Source organism: Sitophilus oryzae, unplaced genomic scaffold (genome assembly GCF_002938485.1).
Source record: "Sitophilus oryzae breed Bouriz unplaced genomic scaffold, Soryzae_2.0 scaffold_1623_pilon_pilon, whole genome shotgun sequence".
Taxonomy (NCBI): domain Eukaryota; kingdom Metazoa; phylum Arthropoda; class Insecta; order Coleoptera; family Curculionidae; genus Sitophilus; species Sitophilus oryzae.
In genome coordinates, this window is record NW_022146307.1 from 644759 (window position 1) to 665021 (window position 20263).

The window sequence follows — 20263 nt, forward strand, 5'->3', positions numbered from 1 at the left end:
ACATGTAAGAGAATTAGCATAAACAAAATACAAACATCGTTAACTTTTTTTTTAAATTGGCACGTGTAAAACTTTCATTTTAATTTTCTCACCCCATAGTTTGAGTTCGATAACCATTTACTTAACCACATTACTTTAATATGATTATTAAGTTCAACTAATTCATATTATTAAAACATCTAAAATACAAATATGTACTTTTAAAATTAATTTAAGTTCATCTCATCTCTCTTAAAAATTGCTACTTCTCAAAATTTCCCATTAAAAAATAGACCATATACCATATAAAATTAAATAATTGAAAGATCGGACTACGGAAAACCACACAAATTTTCGGAAAAATTTTGACCACCTGCACATGCACACAATCGTCAATAAATAAAATTAAAAAATAACTACTATTTTAGTATTTTAACTATTTTAATAAACGCAAAAATAGCACAGTATTTATAAGGTGAAGTTATAAAAATTTGGAAGAACTAATAATGCACTGACGCACACAAAAATCAAACGAATACTAAATTTCATTTATCAAAAGCATTCGATAGTCGTGGCGCAACGATAACCATTTATAGTGTGACCAAAGGATCTGTAACTACGGGGTATCGGCAGGGGAACGCAGTTGTAAACAAAACACGCCCACTTTCATTCATAAAATAGGCATGGGCGTACGGTGTTTTATGAAAATAATGTGTATCATAAATATAATATTCAGATTAATAAATTTTCAAAAAACTTTATGCTGTTTGAATCGTTACTGTTGAGTTAGCAGATAAACACTAAAAGCTTTTATTAAAGCTCCCTTAAGTATTTTGAATCATTTTATTATTGTGTTGTTAATATAATAGAAGAAATAATTACAGCTGAGGGTTGGACCCTTTGGTGTTACACAGCAAAATAAAACACTAAATCAGTACAATCCACCAAAACACTTTTAATTTTACACTGGACGCACGTTTCGCTAACCATGTGTGCCATCAGCAGATGATCAAGACTGAGTCTTGAGGTATATTTATTTATATATCTGTACTAACTATATTTTTTTCTATAATACATAATTCTAGATATAACTATTTCCAGCAAAAAAATCTTGAAAATAGTTAACTTTGGAAGCGCAAACAAAACATAATTTTACTCACTAGTAGATCCAATATTGCCTATTACACCAGATATGGTATCGCTCCGCCAGCAGTTTTTAAAGGTTAGGTCATTGTCTACCCATATGTTTCATCCAAATAGATAATACTTGGCTATATTTTCGAATTTCGCGTATATATTTTTGCAATGCAATCTCTCTCTGCAATATAATGGGCCGCTCCATTAATAATTATCTGTTATTTTGATATTTACGCCAAAAAAATTCATTTGATTTTAATAACCCCCTAAGCATTTCCCTGCAAAAGGAAAATTCGATTCTTCCTGCAATTTTTGCAAAAGCTTTCTAATTGTGGGGACGAGTTTGAATTCGAGATAAAATTTATTTATCAAATTCCTGACCACTTCGAAAAAGTCGTCGAGCTTTTCGACAGCAGTCTCACTTGGTCGTTTCTTTCCAGAGCTGGATATCATTTTATCGGGGTTAGTTTTAGCCTTTTTTTTATCTTCTGTGTGAATTTTTTTATAGCCGATACGCTAACTCCGGTATAAAGAAATATCCGCTCAAGTTTACGTTTAAGCGGCAACTCAAGCGAACTCTCTGTAGCTTCTTCATCGCAAACCCTATTATGAACACAAGGAAATACACCAAATGAGATTTCATCCACGTTATTATTAACTTACCTATATAAATTAGCTATTATTTCTCTTGTCTGACTATGTAGCGTCTTACCCTTAACAAATTTATTCGTTTTAAAACACAAATATACGATCAAACTTGATATTAATAATTAAAAACTACGAACGAAAAACATTATAACAAGATAACAAAACAATAAAACACAACTTAACTATCAAATATACTAAAAATATAGGAATAAAGTTTAGGATAACCGGTATAAAATAATGAAATAAAGTAATAATGATCAAAAAAATGACACCGCCACTGGATATTTCAATAGTATTCAATATTCCTACTCTTTTCAGAAGAGACCGTGAAGTTGGGGATAAAGCAAGCGAATAGGAAAGGCGTAAAAGCCATGGCAACCGCGTGGTAACAAATCCTGTGACGTACTTGGCCAATTATGTTCGACGAATAGGCGGCCATGCGCGGCGATGCCGGTTTGCTAATGATATCGTTGAAAAATCTTCAACTTTCATAATAAGCAGATTATACAGAATGAAAGAAATAAGTTATTAAATAAAACATATCGAACAATATGAACTACGTTAAAATTCCTTAATAAAATACGTCAGAATATATGCTAAACACATTATATATAATAAAAATATATTAAATTTATAGTTCATGCCTGGCAATTTTGCAATTTTATAGATAAACGTGGCAATATCGATTTTTTTTTCTCGCATTCCTTCCGTAGCTTCAGATCCGCTGGTCAAACAGTAGTCGCACGGCGAGGTTGTCATATATGCTTTAGTTTACAAATGAATGAATGATTTTATTCGAATAAAACCATTCGATAGTTGAAATCATTCATTCATTAACCATTCGATAGTCTAATTCATTCGATAGTTCCCATCGCTATCCTTAATAGCACTTAACGGACATAAAGGGCCAATACTACCGCTTTCCCGTTCAAAATATTCTAATAAAGTTGCGATGAGTTTTTTTTTGCTATTAAGCTATCTTGTAAACGAGGTTCAAAAAAGAACAATGTTCGACTACAAGGTCAGCTACTAAAAATGTTTAAGCTTAAAATATCACTACACAATTGATTTAAACCAAAAGCTCGTAATACAAAACTAAAGTGTCAAAACGAATGACAATGTCAGGAAATAAATAAATAAATGTGGCAACTTGATATTTTTTACAGCAGAGCTACCACCTGAATCCCCAGCGCGAAATTTAAATTCCGGTTAGTCAGTACGGCGACAAGTATGTTGCCATGGTTGGCAACAATGAATTTAAAAATCGCGCCCTCGATTACGTAACTAAAAGTTTAATTACTATTGAATATACGTAAAAATAATTTTAACAAAATTTGTTAGAATTATTTTGTTATTGTCAGTTGCTGCGTCATTTTTATAATATTTATTTTGAGAAAAATAACTATTATAAAATGTCTTTCTCTGGGACACTTATAATTTTAATAATCATCTGTTGTTTGTTCGGTTTGAAAATTTTTATTATACAAGGTGAGTCTATAAGTGCAAATATTTTCAGGGCTGGTAGATCTTAATAAAATAAACATAATATATTCTCTTTATCGAGTTTCAAATAAATCTAATCGAGTTATTAAAGTTTGGAAATTGAAAAAAATAGATTTATTTTTAAAAAAATTTAAGCCACCTCAGTTTTTCGGTATTTGCATCTCTTTTAGTGCCGTAATATCAGAGATTAAGAAACTACACCGTAGGGGAAAATTTGCGGTGAACAGGAAGTTCTAAAAAGTTTTCTAAAATATACAGAAAAAATTAAAAGGAAATGCTCGATTTTTAATATCTTTTTTTGTAAAAAAAACTCATAGACGAGTTCCTGGGGTCGAAATATATACCACCTCTGAAAATATTTGCACTTATATTACTCACCCTGTATAGTTTTGCCAACTATTCTTTTATTAATATCTAGACTGGCAGCAAAAAAAATGAATGAATAGCATTAGGTAAATTTAAATATCTAAATGTATAATAACAATACGGTAGCGTAGATTGACAACTGGGGGCCTCGGTGCAATATTTTTCGAGCTCCTCTTTGTAAAAAAGTAGACGAATTTTACGCGAACTCTGCGGCTGACAGAGAAAACATTTCTATACTTGGTTTGAATTAGGGACGGACTGGAAAGCCAAGTCTGAGAACTAAAAGCCAAGTCTAAATTGTTGTTTAAAATGTTGCTAAATTGAATTTGTAAAAAATTACTGAGACAGCAGAGAAGAGTTAAATAGGGTTTAAACTAGATTAGATAATAAAATATTAATATGTCTCGAAAATCCAAATATTCTTATTATGGACTGTAACATAGCATTACCAAAGTTTACAGAATAAAACATTACATGAGAACACATTTATATCCACTGGCTAGGTATTGCCTATAGGTTTTTTTCGTTTCTCATGGCATTATCATACAAGATGCCAAATGTAGAAAAGTATAGAGGAAAAGTTTCGTGATAAGAACTATACATATAATAACCTAAAAAATGCTGCAGTTTTAATGCCGACCGCGGTTCATTCAGTTAAGCTGGATTTATAAACTCGGGAGTTGAGGTTCAGTTGAGGTTCAGTTGCCGTTCAAAATGTTCAACGCTATGAAATGAACGCGCGCATTTATAAAGTCAGTTGGTCGAAAAGTTGGCAGTTCGTTTTACGTTCAGCGGAGTTCAAAGATGGTCAATGTTTATGTCGGCAGTTGCGGGCAGTTGGCGACCGCTGGCGACGTTCGGCGACAGCCAATGAATAAGCGCCTGTCGATCACGTGAAGCACAGTACGCCGATGCATTGGAAAATGACCCTTATTGTTGTTTCATTATTTCTGTTAATGTGATGTTTATATTTTGCGTAATCGTGGATTACTGTGTTTGAACTTTGACAAATACCAGAAGTATTTTTAAATCAAAAGAAAAACTTTCGAAATTTTCACAATTCTAAACCTAACCTACAACCGAAACTGACAGTTTATAAATGCAAAAATATTGAACCTCAACTGCCGCGAACATCCAACTGCAACTGAACCTCAACTGAACGCCAACTTTCGAGTTTATAAATCCAGCTTTAAAAACACGTGTACACGAAGAGGCTGCGGTTGTAGCAGAAAAGAGAGAATTTCTTTCTACAATGTGTAAGAAGTATATACCCGAAAAGCTAAAAGTAATGTATTTCACAGAGGATTGGGTCAGCTGAACCGAATGAATCAGGAAGTCTTATAGTGTTTCAAAATCGTGACTCAAAATCGTAGCCTATTCAAGATCAAATTACCGTTATCGATAATGGAAATAAAGTAGTAGAATCCTGTAAAACCGAGCCATTTTGTAGTAAAAATTCAGATGTTCGACCTAATATTGGTCTTTACGAAAATTTTGATCAAGACAATTTAATTTTTTTTAAAAAACCGGAGACAAAAGAGCTTTTTCGCACGAGCGAAAAACGCCCTTATTTATATATTAATAAATAAAATATGTTTCTTCGTTATGATCATTTTGTTTTTGTGGATTTGGGCCGGTTGCTTGTTTTTCCCGGGCCGGTTTCCACTTCCCCATCCACCCCTGATTTTGAGTATGGTTTGCAATTTTATTGTGTAGGTATAAAATAAAAATCTATATTTGTATATATTTTTATTACATATTCCTAGCCGTGTTGGACTATATTAATGTTTATTTCCAATTTGCACTTTATTATTAACAAACACGCGCGCCATAAAGATTTGTTTATACGTGTAACGACGCTGTACATTTTAAATTGAAACAATATTTTGTGCTTGTTGTTTTTTTATTTGTTATTTTCGTTAGCGACAAAATTAATGGGGAAATTTGTAAAAAATTTTATTGCATTATACCAGGGTTGGACTGTATTTTTTTTGATGAAAAATTCAATGTTAAATATCTATCTATGACTTGCTTTGACAAAAGCCAGTACCTGAGACGGTTATACAGAGGTTAGTTCTCCAACTCCGATTTAAGTCATACCCGACGTCATACCAAAGTTTGATACGAATGGTTCTTGAATGAATGACTCATCACACAGTCTCAGGGCTTTGACAAAAGTCAGTATCTGGGACGGTTTTACAGAGGATAGTTCTAAATCTCCAATATTAATCGTACCAAAGTTTATGGCACGAACGGTTGTCGTCTCTGGGCACTCAGTGATGAGGTGTTCTGCACTGTAAAAAATCAGCATGAGTGAACACATTTCTCAGGGAGCGAATTTTTTGAGTGAAATAATTGAGTACATTTTCATCTAAAATAGAGTAAATTCATCATTTTACTCAAATATGATTTCTATTTAATCAATAGCGATTGAATAAGATCATGTTCGATTTATAACCCCTATCTTTGAGTAATGGAATAGAAAAATTCACTAAAAACTCATGTTATAGTTTAACACAATAAAAATTTGAGTGAAATCTCCCAGTTTAGAGTATTTTCGCTCATTACTAATCAAACGTCATACGCGCTTCTTCGATACCGAATAAGCTATTCCCCTGTTCCTCAGTTTTTAATTATCTGTTCGAGTCGTAGGTTGTCTTGTCCCTTCGAAGGTGCCGAAGTTTAAAAGGTCACAAGCCCATAGTATGTGTCTAAAGTGTGATGTAAAGTGTGACTGTGGCCGCGTGGTGTGGTGAAGTGAATACGAACTCATAACTCCTAAATATGTTTTATGTTAAGAACATTTGTTTTCACATCGCAGAAATCCGCCCAACAAAGCATAGATTCAAATTGGACTGCGTCCACTGATTGCCGCAATGCTCGGATGTTTCCTTGACTAATTAGCGTAGCGAAAATCTAGATACTTTCCCTCAATCTAGAACTGGGAACTGGAATATTTGGCAGAACAAAATTTTTTTTTTAATTTTCAGGAGGAAAAGTATCGGGGGGTTTTTCCCAGGGATTTTTCTAAGGGATTTTCCAAGGGATTTTCGTTATTAGAAGTTACTTTAGAAATTAGAAATATTCGAGAATGTTATGGTAGCCGAGCTGACGAATGCTCTTAATAAAGCGGATTTTTGCGATGTGATGCAACTTTTCTAGACGTCTAGCTTAAAAAGTTCCTGTATTTTTTCCAAAAAGAGTTGAAAACTTTTTAAAATGTTTTTGATATTATAATAATAGTGTTATATTTCGTTATATTTGTTTTTGTCAAATAAAAATGACAAATAAAATATATTTGAAGGTTCTACAGTTTGTCATTTGATTTGTTAAAAAAAAACGAAATATTCTAAATGATTTTTTTTAAAAGCTATATGTAAGCTAACTTGTTATTTTATTACAAGTGAACAGATGCCTCCCAAAAGTGAATTTTAGGAAATGGACATGTTCGAGACCATGTCCTAAACTGAAACTTACCTTTGAAAGGCACCTGCCCACCTGTTATAAAATAACAAGTTAGCTTACATATAGCTTTTAAAAAAATCATTTAGAATATATTTCTCAATATTGAGTGAAATTAATACTCAGATATGGGTACTAATCGAGTTAAGTGTAACACAAATTTGAGTAAAAGTCACTCAATAAAAGGTGTACTTGAACTCAACACTTAGTGAGTTCACTAATTTTAAAGTGTTCAACTCCTCTAGGCATTTTTTGAATCATTTGGTTTACGAAACTCCTTTACTGTGCACTCCTGTAGTGTCATTCTTCTTGGGAGACCCTGTATAACTAGCCATCCTTTTTGTATACCGATTTGGTCATCGAAACCACGCGGTCTGGATTGTAACCTGTAAGACAGTGATGTAGACAGCATAATGGCAAATCAAATGTATTAAAAAGAGACAAAAATTTGGTCGATCATTCCTTCTATGCGGTATTAGAGCTGTGTTTTTCACTATTAGTTACTCATTTTCCTACAGCTGTAATAGATTATATTTAGCTTAGATATATTATCTTCATTTCAGTAGTATACATAAAGTTTTTTTAAAATAGTTTATATTTTTCTACATACATTTTCCTACAAACGTAAGAAACCGGCAACACTGTATGCCGCTTTTGATTTTGTCTCTCTGTCTGTCAACCGGTCATTTATATTATTCTCTGCCACACGCATTAAAATCCAGACCACATAGTTTGGATGACCAGCAGGGTATATCAGTTTACAATGACTTTAGTCTCTGAAAATTATCTCATTTTATCGTGTTACTTAACTAGGACTTTCTATTCGGCTGTTGGATAACATGTAATAAAATTAAAAGTTACTTTTCACTTTTTATAATTTTTAGTATCTGCCATAAAATCATGTTTTATGGTTGTTTAAACTCTTATTTATTATTTAATAGTTTTAAAAGTTGTAAAGCAAATGTAGTAAAATGAACATTTGCGATATTTGTTACACATCCCTGCGGTACAGGTGACTATTCCAATTGTGCGTTCGTATGGCATTCATTGTCGTTCGCGGAAAATAAAATATTAATAATTATTGGAAATTTGTCGTCGAAAGCTCGGCGCCGAATAACAACAATTTTCTTTTTCCCAATTTACCCAAATTCGGTTAATTTATCTATCTGCGTATTAATAGAGAGTGGTTGTCACAGACATGACGATAACGTTAGTTAGGTTTGGTTTGGTTGTCAAATAATATTAACTAATAAAATATAACTTAATAGTTCTCAATTAGTAATCGATAATATTCATGCTCACAAGTTTTCATCTAGTTTCAGCTCTTGTCATTTTTTTGTTATTTTATTACAAGTGAACAGATGCCTCCCAAAAGTGAATTTTAGGAAATGGACATGTTCGAGACCATGTCCTAAACTGAAACTTACCTTTGAAAGGCACCTGCCCACCTGTTATAAAATAACAAGTTAGCTTACATATAGCTTTTAAAAAAATCATTTAGAATATATTTCTCAATATTGAGTGAAATTAATACTCAGATATGGGTACTAATCGAGTTAAGTGTAACACAAATTTGAGTAAAAGTCACTCAATAAAAGGTGTACTTGAACTCAACACTTAGTGAGTTCACTAATTTTAAAGTGAATAAATTATCAAAATCGATCAAAATCCTACTCAAGGTGAACCATAGTAAGTAAAAAAGGAGTCTTTCGTCTAATCTCGATTTAGTGAAAACACTCAGTGCTTTTCACTCTGAGAATTGAAGATTCACTCAGTTTTGTAGAGTGGAAATTTCACTCAATCGGGTGTGACCAGAAATTGAGAAAGTATTGTGAAATCTGAGTGAAATTTCACTTATTTTTTTTACAGTGTGGTGTTTTCCCATTTTCCCCACACAATCTGCATTTGTCGTTGATTATCAGCTTTAATCTACTGAGGTGTGTGTCATCCACTGAGGACAGTGTCCTGTTAAAAATCTCGTGACAATCCGAAGATTGTTCTTACTTAAATCAAATAAAATCTTTGATTTTTCTCGGTTGTAAGTCTTGAGAAATTTCTTCAAGTGTCTTAGACCGTTGGAAGATTCCTATGTTACGGATGGAGCCTTCCAGATTGCGTATTTACGTTTTCGTGTTCATTTCAACATCGCGCGGTCTTGAAATCAGCACGGAATTGTTGCTCAATATTGCTTTACAAACCCGCGTTGATTTCAACATCGCGCAGCACCGAAACGTATCCCAATGTTGGTTGACAAACCCGTGTTGATTTTAACATGCGATCTTCTAACTAAGTATGAAATTATTAAGTTTGATTTTCAAAAATTACCAATGATTTTGAGATTTTGAAGTTTGAAGAAATTTCTTCAGTTAGGTAGTTATACTTGTGAAGTTCAGTGTTCGTTGTTCAATTCGTTGCCTGATTCCACCATTTATGATGAGAAATATAGTTACATTATAAACGACAGAGACAAAAACAAATTGGATAATGAAAACGTTTTTCTAAACCCCTACGTTACGAATTTCGAAAAGTTTACGTTTTTCAGCCAGAAAGAAATAAATCGAAAAACAAAACTCAAGAAGTAATGAGAAACTTCAATTACGAAGCAAATATATGCATACCATTTTTAAAAGTGACACAAGAACGGAAAATACTTTAAAAAAATCATCTTTATTGAAGAGAGGTTTAAATGTAGCTCTACATATTAATTTTATTCATTCACACAGAGCCAATGTAGGTCAATCTTTAAGACTTATATATCCTACATTGAGGCTGGAATGACAGTTGCAGCAGCTAAATCATTACATGAGTTTAGCATTATGGAAAATTGCGAGGAAGATGTATGTGACACTAGCTAATGCCGAAAAAAATCGACTTGATCGTCAAGTAACCCATTCATATGAGGAGTGGCTACTCCAAAACTACGGCAGCAGAGACAGTGCTACCAGTGGCGTGCATTACATATAGGCAAAAAAGCATTGCCTACCCTTCGATTTATTCAAGACAGACGCAAAATAAAAATATATTTATCTGATCAATTTTCATCTACATACAAATCCTACAATGCGACCTACATTGTTTTATTTTTCTAAATAGTAAGTTAGTATTGTGTTTATTACGGTTGCAAAGCCGGAAACACGGTTGCAAAGCCGAAAACATACAAAACAAACGCCACCTGTTCAACATCTTATTATTACCTAAAAAACGCATCCCATTATTCGAAATCGAACGCACGGCCGCTACTTAACATTACACGGATATGGACAAGCAAAAGCAGTGCGTTACCGCAACACGGATGCACCCGATGTCTCGATCCCGCCGATGCGGTATTGCCAGTTCCGATGTTATTACAGAACTATGTAAGAAACAGTCCATGTTATTTTATATGATCAATTTTAAATAACTGTGTTTTAGAAAGATTTGTATTATGTAGCAAATTAGAAATTTGCTTGTCTGTCATCTGTATTTGTTTCCAAATGATTTCATTTATTATCTTATTTGACTGTAAAATCATTTTGGTACATAAAATCTATTAGGCAGTGGCAATTGGCAATCTGGCAATATTGTGTACGGTTATTGTTTTAGCTAATTCGCCAGTCGTTGAGTCGCCTATCGGGAAGAATAATGATTGAATAATAGACAGATTATTCGTTTTGCATCTACAAATAATTAAATTTATTTGCTGTTATTTGAATTTTCTTTTGTTTGAGTTTAAAGTTAAAATACGTTAGACAGTAAATTTTATATACGTACATTGTACATATATATATTATGTAATACATACGTTTTTTTAGTTTTTTTTTCATATTTTTGATTCTGTTGCCTACCCTACTGTAAATGGTACTGCACGCCACTGAGTGCTAGAGTATTGGATATTTTGAAACACAAAAAGATACACCTTCTAGAGTGCGGTATCAATTTATGTATAGTGAAAAATCTCATAGTTTTAGTTATTATTACCTCAATAATGTTACGAATTTACAAGGCGGGATTAGCTGATGAAATGTTATTTATCGATACAAGTGGATCGTGTGATCAGACTTATACTTGTGTGACATTTATATTTGTTGGTAATAAAGTTGGTGCTTTACCTATAGCTGTTATTTTGCACACTAGTCAGTCACAGCACAATTATAGGTTGGCTTTTCAAACAGTAAAACATTTTCTTGGAAAAACTTGCGTAAAGTTATTTCAAGCAAGAATTATTACGACCGATGACAGTAGTGCCGAGAGAAATGCATTAAGGGAAGTTTTTCCTAACAGCAGATTATTGCTTTGTATATTCCATTTTAAGAGAAAAGTATGGTTTACAGAGGCGCGCCTAAAAAGTCTGAAATGTCAACACTACATACGCAGATAAAGTAATAAGTACAGTAAATAATATCCTTGTTTTAACATAGATGTGTAACCTAATTTGGACGTTGGAAAATTTAGTTTAGAGATTGAGGCTCTTGAAATCAACACGGGTTTGTCAACCAACATTGGGATACGTTTCCGTGCTGATTTCACTACCGGCGCGATGTCGAAATCAACACGGCTTTGTAAAGCAATATTGAACAACGATTCCATGATCGCGCTGTGTTGAAATGAACACGGAAACGTAAATACGCTTCCAGGTTCTTGAATTCTGCTTTAAGTTGGTTTCCACTTGGGAAGCAGAACGGTTCTGCTCCTGTTGGTGATCTTTTTCTAAATAGATCGTTTGTTTTTTCATTGCCTTCTATCCCTTGGTGGGCTGGTACCCAGAGTAGGAAGGCTTCATTTTCTTTGCCTAATCTGTTCAACTCCTCTAGGCATTTTTTGAATCATTTGGTTTACGAAACTCCTTTACTGTGCACTCCTGTAGTGTCATTCTTCTTGGGAGACCCTGTATAACTAGCCATCCTTTTTGTATACCGATTTGGTCATCGAAACCACGCGGTCTGGATTGTAACCTGTAAGACAGTGATGTAGACAGCATAATGGCAAATCAAATGTATTAAAAAGAGACAAAAATTTGGTCGATCATTCCTTCTATGCGGTATTAGAGCTGTGTTTTTCACTATTAGTTACTCATTTTCCTACAGCTGTAATAGATTATATTTAGCTTAGATATATTATCTTCATTTCAGTAGTATACATAAAGTTTTTTTAAAATAGTTTATATTTTTCTACATACATTTTCCTACAAACGTAAGAAACCGGCAACACTGTATGCCGCTTTTGATTTTGTCTCTCTGTCTGTCAACCGGTCATTTATATTATTCTCTGCCACACGCATTAAAATCCAGACCACATAGTTTGGATGACCAGCAGGGTATATCAGTTTACAATGACTTTAGTCTCTGAAAATTATCTCATTTTATCGTGTTACTTAACTAGGACTTTCTATTCGGCTGTTGGATAACATGTAATAAAATTAAAAGTTACTTTTCACTTTTTATAATTTTTAGTATCTGCCATAAAATCATGTTTTATGGTTGTTTAAACTCTTATTTATTATTTAATAGTTTTAAAAGTTGTAAAGCAAATGTAGTAAAATGAACATTTGCGATATTTGTTACACATCCCTGCGGTACAGGTGACTATTCCAATTGTGCGTTCGTATGGCATTCATTGTCGTTCGCGGAAAATAAAATATTAATAATTATTGGAAATTTGTCGTCGAAGCTCGGCGCCGAATAACAACAATTTTCTTTTTCCCAATTTACCCAAATTCGGTTAATTTATCTATCTGCGTATTAATAGAGAGTGGTTGTCACAGACATGACGATAACGTTAGTTAGGTTTGGTTTGGTTGTCAAATAATATTAACTAATAAAATATAACTTAATAGTTCTCAATTAGTAATCGATAATATTCATGCTCACAAGTCTTCATGTAGTTTCAGCTCTTGTCATTTTTTGATTTAATTTCAGAGAAATAAACAAACATAGATGTACGCTCTGTATTAGATTAGATATTTGAGGTGATCGATATTATCGGCCTGTTCCACTGCGACCTTTTCAGATCTATTTTAGTCTTTATCTGATCCTTAGGTTGCATTCTCCAGTCCTATCCTTTTTAAAAAGTCTAGCAAGTTGGAGACTGAACCCTCCATGGAGACAACTCACCTGTCGAGCTTTGTCAAGCTGTCGCACCGACAGAAAATATGTTCTGTCGTTTTTTCTTCCGATTGACAAAATCTGCACATGGTTTCGTTCGTCAATTCCATGAGCTTTAGATGCCTATTAACCTTACAATGCCTTGTTAGTAGACCCACTACAGCTTAGTGCGCCCTAACATGTAAATATCCATCGATTTGTAGCCAGTTGCAACATTTTTCTATTGAAGAGAAAAAAAGCACATAACAAACTTCTACCAAACTTCTGTTTCAAAATGTTGAAACTTTGATGCTAGGCTGTTTGAAAATATCATCGTTGTGATTAAAAACAGAGACTGAAAAATTAAGTACTTAACGGTTTGGGAAATTCTGGATTATATTTAGTCTCTGTACAAATAAATAAATACACGATCCTTACTATACAAAACACAGATACTTAAGATATACCAATCAGATGTAAACAGAGAAATACTAGGTTGCCACTGTTTAAGCCATAAAGACTTTTTGTTTCATTTTCAAACTTTTATCTTCAAATTTCAAAAATTATGTGCTATGGTAAGATTTGTGTACAGTGTGTCCCATTTTGGTTGAAATCATAGGGTATCTCCGTTATTAGTGAAGATAGAAGGGTGCGGTTTGCACAAACCTGTCCCACTTTTTCGTCAAACGGAAGATGCTGCAAACAAAATTTTCATAGCCCTCTTAGTTTCTGAGCTGCAGGGTCTTTTCGAAAATTTTGCAATTTGGGACACCCCTTGTATCTCTGTTATTGTTAAAGGTATCGAGAAGGCGAAAACTGCTTATTGTAGAACTTTTTACGTGGAATACAGTGGCGTAGTCTGTTTTTCTACCAAAAAAATATTTTTTAAAATATGAACTAAAGTTATGTTTTTTCAAATGGAACACCCTGTATATTTATAAATCATATGATCTGTCTTGCTATGAGCTCACAATTGACTGTGAATATATTTTTCTTTTTTTTTTTATAACGGAATGGGTTTACAAATATCCAAAAGCTTGAATTATTAAAGCATTTTTCAGGTGTTCGACATTGTTGTAGTGCCCACGATATATTTCGTATTTCAAAAATCCCAAAAATCAGAAATCGAGAACGTCGAAATCCGGGAATCGAGGAGGCTGTCAATATGTGTTCATTGATCTGATAATAAAAATCTGTATATTTTTGAGATCTGTGAAAAATAATAATTTAACAGTATTCTAATATTTTCATAGTTATGAGGGGGAATGTTCTCCATCTTGCTGAAAGTGTATTTCACGTAAATTAGCTAAAGGATTATCTAAAATTTCCGATACGATAGATTATTCGTACGTATACACGTATTCCAAGATTTACAAATAGCGGTAGGGAGTTAAGTTTCCCTAATATATAAAGAATTTATTAGCGGCTCCCAAAATAAAACAAACAGACAGATAGCAGTATACTTTTAATAATTCTTTAGTTTCTTTTATTAACAATCATGGCCTACTAATAAATATGATCTTTTAATAAAACCTTTTAAATATTGCAGTAAATAGTGAAAATAAATATAGAGTGATATATATTTTTGAGAAGCTTATGGCAAGAGAGATCATATGATTTATAAATATACAGGGTGTTCCATTTAAAAAAAAACATAACTTTAGTTCATATTTTCAAAAATATTTTTTTGGTAGAAAACCAGACTACGCCACTGTATTCTACGTAAAAAGTTCTAGAATAAACAGTTTTCACCTTCTCGGTAGCTTTAACAATAACAGAGATACAGGGGGTGTCCCAAATTGCAAAACTTTCAAAAAGACCCTGTAGCTCGGAAACGAAGAGGGCTATGAAAATTTTGTTTACGGCATCTTCCGTTTGACAAAAAAGTGAGACAGGTTTGTGCAAACCGCAGCCTTCTATCTTCACTAATAACGGAGATAATGTATGATTTCAACTAAAATGGGACACCCTGTACAGATTTCAGTGTTAACTCCTGTGGTGCTAGAATTGATTACATCTTCATTTCTTGCTTTAGTTTCATTCATATGCTCCAATTCTTCGAGTTCTTCTTCAGTGAGTTATTCACCAATATATGATTCAAGTAGGCCATTTGCATTTTTCTGATGAAGAAATCATTAAATTTTTCTTCAGGCAACGAATTTCCGAAATCACTGAACTTCTAGATTTTTACGGAAACTATACGGCTCTCATACGGCAACAACGAGATCATACTGCTTCTTGAATTTGATTTAACTTAATTGATTTACATAAAAAAAAACTAAAAATCTTTCCTCAATATCTGCAGCTATAGTTATGTACCTCCTAATACTAATAGGTTATACCACATTGATCTGTTGATACTATATTAGTAGTGTCGTCTACAATAATCAAATAGAACGTGGTCTCTAGTATCTTATTACTTGGCAGAAGAAAACATACGACCAATGTTTACTACCAGTCATGACCTATGCATGCGAAACCTGGCTACTTAAAACGGACATTATAGGGAAACTGCAGGTCGCACAACGGCCAATGGAACGAAATATGCTGGGAATAACAAAAAAAAAAAACGTAAAAGAAGAGAGTGTATACGACAAAAGACCCAAGTAAAAGATGTCATCTACAGAATCAAATCCCTCAAGTGGTAATGGGCAGGATACCTAGCAAGAATGACGGACAACAGATGAATCCGAGGAATTAAGAGATTTAGGATCAAATAGATCTAGGCAAGGATCATCGGCATCCTATCTTGGTCCAGAGCCAGTACTGGGAATATCCAAATGTATGGCCCGTAGTGCACTAAAACTCTGGATCAGGGAAAAGCAGAATGTCCACTGGAGAAACAGACAGGGGCACAGGCACAGTAAGGTCTTTATCCAAGGACCTAGCTCTAAAACCGCAAAAGAACTGCTAATGCTTAGCAGGAATAAAGTGCGGATTACAACAGGCCTCTTAACAGGACACATGGCTGTCAAGTGTTAGTGAAAAAGCTCAACCTGTATCGAGGAACATTTCTAACATTTTTTAATTATAATTATGGGGAATTGTCATTATTATAAGAACTAGTTGTGTTATAGATTCATAACACCACTAGTTGTGTTATGAATCTCGTATTAACTAACGTAACTGAAATACTAAAAAAATAGTGATGTAAAAAGAAATAACCTAAACGGTTGTAGATAAATAAAATTATCTATGTACCACAGGAATTATAAAGTGTTAGTAACCTCGGTACAATAACCCTCATTATTGTCCTTCGGGACAGAGACTCTGCTCTCCGTAATTTCACATCCTTATAATTCCCTTGATACATACATAACTATAATAGTTCACAAGATATAAAATAACGTTTTTGTTACTGTAAAAATAACGTTAACCTATGCGTGCGATAACTGCCCTATATGACTGCGATTATTTATTTAGCGTGTTGGTCCGATGTGTGAAACAATATATGCATTTCGAATTATTATGGACAATCCGTTATTTTAACAGTTATTGTTGTCGTAATTTATACGATTTTTTGCCCGTATAATCTGTCCTCTTTTAACTTTACCACGCGTTTTGACACGAACGCGCCGCCGCCTATTGTATATTTTATGTATTAATAGTAATTTATTTTAAAATTCGAAACAAATATTGGTTGATTAGCTTATGCTGTATGCATATAACATGTTTTTTTAATTCGATATTTGATGAGAATAATCCAATTTTTTGTTTGTTTGATTTTATTGACACATTTTATTTGAAACATGTATAGAGGGTTTTATAGGTAAATGTATTGAATAAAAATATTAAGGAAGGGGCATATCAAAAACCCAGATCGACTGCGACGGGACTCTAAAATGGCCGACTTAAATTCCGGTTTATCAGTGCTGTTCTAATTTTATTCAAACGTGTAAAAATATAATGTAGGGAGACATGAATAAGACTCAATAATTTGTTTTATTTTACGTTGTCAATAAATTTTGGTAGCTATTAAAATTGTTATAAAAATATACAGTTCTAATAAAAATAGATAAATTATAATAATTATTTATTAGCACAAATACACACTGATACGCTACTGAAGCAGGTAAGTCAAATTGATGTATCTAAATTCTTTGATATCTAATCTTTGACAAGTAGTAAATAAAAGCAAAAATGCAAGAAAAAATATATAATTGGTTAATTTTAAGTGAATTTTATAAATGATCGGTTTACTACACGTAGTATGTAAAATATTTAATTGGTAGTAGATATAGTTCAACCTCAAAAACACGCCCATGAGTTTTTTTCGCAAAAAAAAAATTGAAAATTCTGAATTTTTTGAAAAATTTTTTGGATTCTTTTTAGTTTTTAGTTAAAAAACATAATTTCTTGATAATATGGCAACATAGGTAGTAGATTAAATTTACAAGAATGAAAATCCAGAAAAGATTCAGTGCTTCTCAAAATTTTAACAAAAAATCATTTTTTTGGGAAATTTTCAAAGTATAACTTATTTTGAACTTATTTGAAAAACGATAAAGAGAAAATATGTTTCTCTTATCGAGATCCACCACCCCTTAAAATACTTGTACTTTTATTTCTGGGACACCCTGTATAGTATAGTCACTTACTAGCGAAAAGTTATTCCATTGTTTCCCTCGATTTTTGACCGAGATTTACCGCACTCTACACAACCAACTATTTTACAGTCTTTTTCGATAAATCGCAGTAGTGTCGCTGTTAATTTAAGTTCTGTCACAATTTCCTTCTAGATTTAGTACCTTTAAACAACTATCAGTACCAGAATAAATAATAAATAACATAAAATAAGCTCAGTCAAGACTGACAAATCCACAAAATTTCAAATCAAATTCAAATGTGTCAAATGAATCGTCAAACAGAACTGTCAAAGATCCCCATCCTAGAGTCCAGGGGCGGGAAAGTGAAATAGCAAAAGCGGTTCCACCGTTTCCACGGAAATTTCAAATAAAATAGTTCCAGCCTCAGGCGCTAGGTGGTAGTGCAATTAATTTTTAGGTTAAGAAGTTGCTACTAGTTATTGCCAGATGGCGTTAAATCAGAATTTTTTTGTAGTTTCCATAGTTTCCAAAGGCCATTGTCATACTATTGTCAAATTCTCAAAAAATATTGTCGTTGTCATAGCGCCAATCATAATATTATCAAAACGTTTTTCAAACTATAATTTGTTACAGGTATGTGTTTTAATTAGACAATTCCTTTTGTTTGTGGCCCTAAAAATATAATGTAAGTCTTTTATTTTTGCTATCATTTAAGTACCTATTTATATTTACTCAATTTACAAAACTTTAAACTTTTAATAAAACTTTTAATAAACGATGTTTAAATATTTGACTTATAAATAAAAACTTTAAATAATAAATAATGTTTACACATGTTCGGCTTTATTTTTATTTAATTGTATAAATTATACTGTTAAATCTTATTTTTTCACATCACAACGATACTTGTTATTAGTATTGTTGAATTTGTGTAAAAAATAAGATTTAATAATCAAATTTAATTATTTTAGAGTAAAATTCAATAAATACGCTCATTTAAAAAGCCCGCGCTTCGATCCATTTAAAACAAGCCCTACTCAATAGATGGCGCCACTTCTGTGGGACCATTTTTCAGTATGGCAGAGTCCATTCTTTTTCTAGCTAGGTATATTCTTTGCTAGAGTCCTCTTTCCCCCCGTCGACCATGCATGAATACATGGATAGCATCCTTCCTTAATATTTTTATTTAAAGGTTTAACAAGCAGGTAAATTAGTTTGAAATAGTCTGGGAGAGTGAGGAATATCTATACCATAGATAAAAGATTTATACTCACAGGTTATATTTGTCATTTAATAATCTTGCAATGTCATTGCTATGATTGAATGTCTTTCAAAATTTATGGCATGTAGTGTTATAAAAAATGTGAATAAAAATGGTTGAAATTTAACTGAATGAATTTCTTAAAATTAAAGTACACAAATCTAGGAATTCTTATTAATATGATCCGAAGAAAGTCAAGAAACGAACAAAATCTTAATGAGATATGAGGTTAGTTTTTATAATTTCATAAGACATTTTTTTATACAATTTTTCGATGAAAAACAATCAATTTTAGGAATTATGCTACAAAATAATAAAACTACAGAATTATCCATGCTAGTAATACTGGCCCTTTACGCAGTTAATGATTGTTAATGTATGATACCCAGAAATAATGATATAAAGATTAATTTATAATATTCCTAGAAGTGCTAAAATAAAATTTTATTTCTGAATTTCTGTCTTATTTTTTATATATTTTCTTATCAGTTTTAAAAGTAAATTACTCTTAACACAAGTAGAACAGTACATTACTTTTAACACCAATGTCATAAAATGACTTATGATACTGAAAGCGTGGTTTAAAAATAATATTTTTACCGATGTTTATAGAAAACAAATTAAGTTTAAATATTTCTTTTCAAGCCATCTTCCGGAAGGCATTGAACGTACCTTCGTCATGATCAAACCAGATGGTGTGCAGCGTGGTCTTGTGGGTAGTATAATATCCAGATTCGAACAGAAGGGTCTCAAGCTGGTTGGTCTAAAGTTTATGCATGCGTCCGAATGTCTTTTACGTCAACATTACGCCGAACATGAAGGGAGGCCCTTTTTTGAACCCTTGGTCAAATATGTCCAGTCTGGACCTGTTGTTGCAATGGTTAGTACGATCTTTAGATAATGGTGTATAGTAATATTGATAAGTAGTGCCTTAGTGTTAGATAACTTTTTTTGCTTGAAATAATTCATACACAAATTACTAATTAGTATATACAGGGTGCTACAAATTCGAGGTACGAGCATTGGTATCTCAGAAATCGTAATAGATACGAAGAGGGTTAAATTGGGGCAAAGTTGCGCCTTTGGATGTTCACCAAGATGCCCTCGAAAAGTTTTTTGGGAAAACGGATTTTTTTTAAATCAATTTTTTTCCTGTCGTTACTTTTTAGAAAATTAAAAAGCTAATAGCACATTATCACAGCCACTCTATTAGGGCTATCTGATAGTATTTTTAGATTTTCAAATTAGCTTATAATTTCTGAGACACAGAGGCAAACTTAATTTTTTTAAATACGGACCTG

General features: G+C 32.7%; 1 protein-coding gene and 1 long non-coding RNA gene across 4 annotated transcripts in view; both read left to right on the forward strand.

Moving 5' to 3' along the window:
* LOC115880428 (nucleoside diphosphate kinase A) overlaps positions 1-20263 on the forward strand; it is a 191670-nt gene that overhangs the window by 32316 nt on the left and 139091 nt on the right. Inside the window, exon 2 of one of the 3 annotated variants that reach the window (XM_030897631.1) lies at positions 19608-19842. The exons of the other annotated variants lie outside the window; for them this stretch is intronic. Within the exon in view, the coding sequence (XP_030753491.1) occupies positions 19608-19842 (235 nt within the window). The remainder of the gene's footprint in view (positions 1-19607; positions 19843-20263) is intronic. 3 annotated transcript variants of the gene reach the window in all.
* LOC115880433 lies at positions 19010-19417 on the forward strand. The gene is made up of 2 exons (XR_004049877.1): positions 19010-19190; positions 19258-19417. It is a non-coding gene; the product is annotated as an uncharacterized LOC115880433 (long non-coding RNA).